The following is a 4,690-nucleotide window of genomic DNA, read 5'->3' on the forward strand; positions in this document are numbered from 1 at the left end:
GGCCTAGGTAATTCAGTTCATCTGTACTGTGTGTTTGAAAGCATTTATGTTGATGGGTTGTAAAACTCTGTCTGAGCCAGCTATAACTCCCTCTGCCTAACAGCTCCCCTGGATCACTAATTTCGTCCCCTAGCAAATTTCTAAGGTACTGCAGCAGAAAATCCGGTTTTGGTATTTCATGTCCTCTTGTTGCTATGGTCATGATTTTTGAGTGGTAGATAGCTCTTGGGGCAGAGAGCAAGTGGTGTATTTTTTTAGCTCTGAAGCAGCTTTTTAAAAACTGTATAGGCAGATTTTGTTTCAGACTTTGAAAGAGAACTCAAGAATGGGATGACGAATCGTCATGATTTTTGATATGTAGATAATTCAAGTGAGGATTTACATGATTAAATGCTACCATTATTGTGCTAATCAGGATCCAGTTTGCATAATTGATTAGGAAAGATTTAAGATCTGCTGCATTCCATGAGCCTAAAACATGTGACTTATGTTACCAAGAAAGTGAGGAATATCAACAGATATCAATGGTCTTCATTTGCATGATTAATTTGAAAATACTATGTTAATTTCATAGAGGTAAATAATTTCAAGTTCATTCTTGTAGCATTACGAAGCTATGTAAAGGTGAACCTTACCAAACAAAATGTTAAATCATATTACCTGATCTATCAGGAAATGATAATGGCCTTCTTTGGTATTAAAAGATGAGACTTTCATACTTGGAACAACTTTGGGAGTAGAAGATGACCAACTGAGACAATCTATGCAAATGAGGGCCTTATTTGCATAAGCAGTGGGAAACGTCACTCGAAAAGGTTGATATCTCTTAGCGAAGGTAACTTACATGTTTGGCTTTGTAGATTGCAGGATCTAGGAGAACCTGATAATACAGGCCCAGAACGTGCCTGATTACACAGCGTCCTCTGTCATCTTTGTACAGTACTGCAGCTAGCCTCGTTCTCAATATTTGTGAGGTCAAAGGTAAAACGTTACTGTTTACCAGAGAAATGTAAACATTCGCAACTTAGGACAGTGGTAGAGTGTGTTTTGAAGACCACAAAGCATCTTAGTTATGTTATGTTACACTCGGTAATGTATGGAGGAAATTGAAGACCGCCGGTGGCCCATAATGTGCGCCGCAGACCAAGTTTGACCGGACCGACTGCACCCTCGAGCGATCGTGGCCACGACGCCCCCCACCCTCTTTCCGTGTTGAAGCAGTGTTGAAGCTTGACCACACAACACTAGACACACTGCACCGCATCGTTTTCGAACCAGCTGTCGATGTCACCGTCTGATGTGAACTTCCTTCAGTACCAGGAGAAATTCTATGCTGTCACTTCTAGAAGCTGAAACTGTTGCTTGACACCTCACCGAAAGTTAGAAACACTCTTCCCAACTCACCGAAACAGTTAGTCGAGACAACATGGCTTGATTTATAGCAAAACCCAAACCTCCTTACATGATGCGTTATTTGCTGTGGATAATGTGAAGTTGAGTCGCCGACATGTCGGAAAGTCACGGTGTGTTTGTAGGAAACCTCAATCCATCCCGAGGCAAAGAGGACCTCAGGCATGGTCTGACATGCTTGCTGACAAGTCTTGGCTTCAGTGCAGTAACAGAAGATGATGTGGAAGTGAAAAAGAAACACCGAAGGGCTTTTGGCTTTATCTACTTCCAGTGTGCAGAAGAGCAAAATCATGCATTAAGTAATTTATTGTCACTTTCTGAAGATAGTTTGATTTTGATTTCCCAACTTCAAATAGTAGCAGAGAACAAACGACTTAAGATCAACTTGAAGAATGATGATCATGGAGAGCATCGTATGGAAATGGGAAAACGTAGAAAGCAAGTACGTAATATGGAGCAGCATCAAATGGCTGCTCATGAAAGTGTGACAAATCATCACTCATCAAATGCTCGGTGCAATAGCCGACCCCCAGATCTTTTAGATTTTAGCAAAGTTCCAAATGAAACTCAGAGAACTGACTGGCCAGCCAACAGGAGTTCAGAGAATTGGCTGCTTGGGGAGTCAATTGGTACAGAAACCAGATCTCTGGAATTCAAAAAGGGAGATGGTAACTTCTTAGACGTCCATCTGAAAAAGACAGTGGCAAAATATATTTGTGCTTTTCTAAACAGTGACGGTGGAACACTGATGGTGGGAGTCACTGATGATGGTACGTTTACCCGCAAAAAAGTTTACCCGCTGAAAAGGTTACCTGCAGTCTTAACATAACACTAAGAAACTGTGATGGCAATATGTCCAAAGGGTACAATGTATGTCAATCAAACCTTAACAGGTAATACAGTTGTCAAAAAGTTTTCAAAAAGTCTGATTTGGTGGTACATGTATACATTGTAACATTGATTTGACCCCAACGTGTTTTTGTTTGACCAGGCCAGGTGTGCGGCGTCAGCTGTGACCACAGAAGGGAGGACAATGTCAGGATTGACATTGACAGTGTTATAAAAGGCTTCAGACCTCAAGTCTTTCCATCACAGTACAGTGTCAAGTTCACCCCAGTCCTGGAACAATCAATACATGGTGTGTTATACTTTGTATGATGTTCTCTTTCTCTAATAAAAGAGGAGAGAAGGGGAGAAGTTTTATTAAGATATACAAATGTAGCAATACCATATGTCATGGCTTCCATATCTTGGACATGAAAGATGTAACAGTTATTGCAATATCAATGGCAAGTAATTTAAATTTGAACTGTACAAATGTAATTGTACCATCAGGTGATGCACCTACCAATAGGAAAGTGCTGTCCATCACAGTCCACACTCCTACCGACCGACACCAAGGTCTGTATGCCACACCCCATGGAGAGGTGTTTGTACGGAGAGATGGAAGTGTGGAGGAACTCTCAGCCAGTGGTGTGCAGGAGTGGTGTAGAAGAGTAAGAATCATTGACTTATTTATCTTCAATCTTGTTTTACCATGTCTTACACTATACATACAACATAATGGGAGGTACTTTATCAGTTTTGTCCAGGTATTTGTCTGAAAAACATTCAAATTTTTGTTCACATATTCCACAGACCTTAGGATAGAAGATAAGACTCATCTAACTTCCCGTGCCTGATGAAGAAATTCTAACTCAATTGTATTACAAATTAACAATCCTTCCCAGAACTACCAGAAGGACCTGCAGGTACTGCAGGACAGGGAGCGACAACTTCTCAGGGAACTACAAGACAAGGAGCACAGGGAGCAGCAGCGACTCAAGGAACAACAAGACAAAGATGTTTCCTCCCAGAATTACCTGCAGGATTTGCATGTCCTACAGGATAGGGAGCAACAGCTCCTTCAGGAACTACAAGACAAAGAACACAGGTTAAAGGAGGTGGAGAAAAAGCTTTCATCAAAGTCCAAAGTCTGTGTCATCTTATGAGAACAAAATCAAGTTGAAGCTGCAGAGTCTAGACTAAAATTATCAGGACTGAAACATCTTGAGAGAAGTAGAGCTAGTATACAATGATAGATGGTACATTTGTATTCATACATTCCATTGAACATTGATGATAGTTAGTTTCAGCATCTATGAATTCTTCCATTTCCAGCTGACTCGCTGTAGTCTGTTACAGAAAATGGTCTGAACTTTCAAGTACTGTTGTCAGTTAAAAATGACAGCAAAAGTTGCAAAGGAATGCTTTCTTTTGCTATGGACACAACAAACAACATTTGCAATTCAAACATAACAGGACCAAAGAACACGTTTTCATAATGTATTAATTTGAACAGATTGAACACATTTTGTAAAAGGTAAGATGTGTTGAATCAGCTAAAAAGATATTTATGTTAGATGCACATAGTGCTTCAGTCTTTGGACACCTGAGGCTGCACTATATCTACATCAGTCAATGTTTTCATTATTTGTATGTTACATTATAAGTCATCTTTTGTTCTTGCATGTTTAATGGTCTAACAGAATGTATTCATTGAATCATTAATGTTTTGTCACATTATGGCATTGATGTCAAATGAGTCATGATAAAACAAACTGCAGTGCTACATTTTAACAGTGAAAGGAATACTTTGCATGCTCAATAGCTCCTTCACGATCAATGATTATGTATGAGCCACATTTGTGCTTTACAAGATAGTGTTGCAGAAAGCTACGGTCTGTTTTTCTATGAAAGATTCCAACATTGAAAGTTTCCCATCTGTGTGCACCCAATGATCCAGCAATTTTGCAAATTTTAAAAATGTTACTCTGAAATGAAATAAAGTCTATATATTTCAAATTTTGAACTAAATAGTCTTGTGTCATTTTGCATTAAAGAATGGTATGCGTATCTGATGAATTGAGCTTTTGATGAAACTAACACTGTCAACTTAACGTTACTACTTTATTTCATTGCATCACACATATCGATATCCCTCTTTTACTCCCAATGCGTACACATGCATCACACTGAGGAAACACACAGACTCATGTGTAGGGGATACTCTTGTGCCTTGACACGGCCCTGCATTTATGCAACTTTATTTTTGTTGGTGTGTGCGGTAAAATAACGTTAGACTAAGAGTGAATAATTTCAAAAACTTTCTTGCAAATGTAAGCTAATTGCAAGCAGACAAACGAGCAACAGTTTATTTTGTGGATATTCATAGCATTACATGACATATCCTACTTTTTGTGACCCTCCCTCTTGGGAACAGGTGTATTTTGACCATCAT

The 4,690-nt window shown here is 39.3% G+C and overlaps 1 protein-coding gene across 2 annotated transcripts; it reads left to right on the forward strand.

Moving 5' to 3' along the window:
• Nucleotides 1-33: 33 nt before the first annotated feature.
• On the forward strand, nt 34-4,261 carry LOC136433324 (schlafen-like protein 1). Of its 2 annotated transcripts, none has more exons than XM_066425408.1 (4): nt 34-2,180; nt 2,402-2,548; nt 2,746-2,906; nt 3,141-4,261. In XM_066425408.1, exons 1-4 carry the CDS (start codon nt 1,508-1,510, stop codon nt 3,399-3,401), a joined length of 1,242 nt encoding a protein of 413 aa, XP_066281505.1. In that variant the 5' UTR covers nt 34-1,507; the 3' UTR covers nt 3,402-4,261. The 2 variants fall into 2 exon arrangements, with proteins under 2 accessions (XP_066281505.1, XP_066281506.1); XM_066425409.1 differs by having other exon boundaries at nt 34-1,709.
• Nucleotides 4,262-4,690: the final 429 nt, after the last annotated feature.

The sequence above is a fragment of the Branchiostoma lanceolatum genome, chromosome 4, assembly GCF_035083965.1.
Source record: "Branchiostoma lanceolatum isolate klBraLanc5 chromosome 4, klBraLanc5.hap2, whole genome shotgun sequence".
Taxonomy (NCBI): domain Eukaryota; kingdom Metazoa; phylum Chordata; class Leptocardii; order Amphioxiformes; family Branchiostomatidae; genus Branchiostoma; species Branchiostoma lanceolatum.

Coding starts and splice junctions, on each gene's coding strand:
- LOC136433324 (XM_066425408.1), top strand. CDS start 1,508: ATGTCGGAAAGTCACGGTGTGTTTGTAGGAAACCTCAATCCATCCCGA. Junction 2,181..2,401: donor GGTGGGAGTCACTGATGATG/GTACGTTTACCC, acceptor TTGTTTGACCAG/GCCAGGTGTGCGGCGTCAGC. Junction 2,549..2,745: donor CCTGGAACAATCAATACATG/GTGTGTTATACT, acceptor TTGTACCATCAG/GTGATGCACCTACCAATAGG.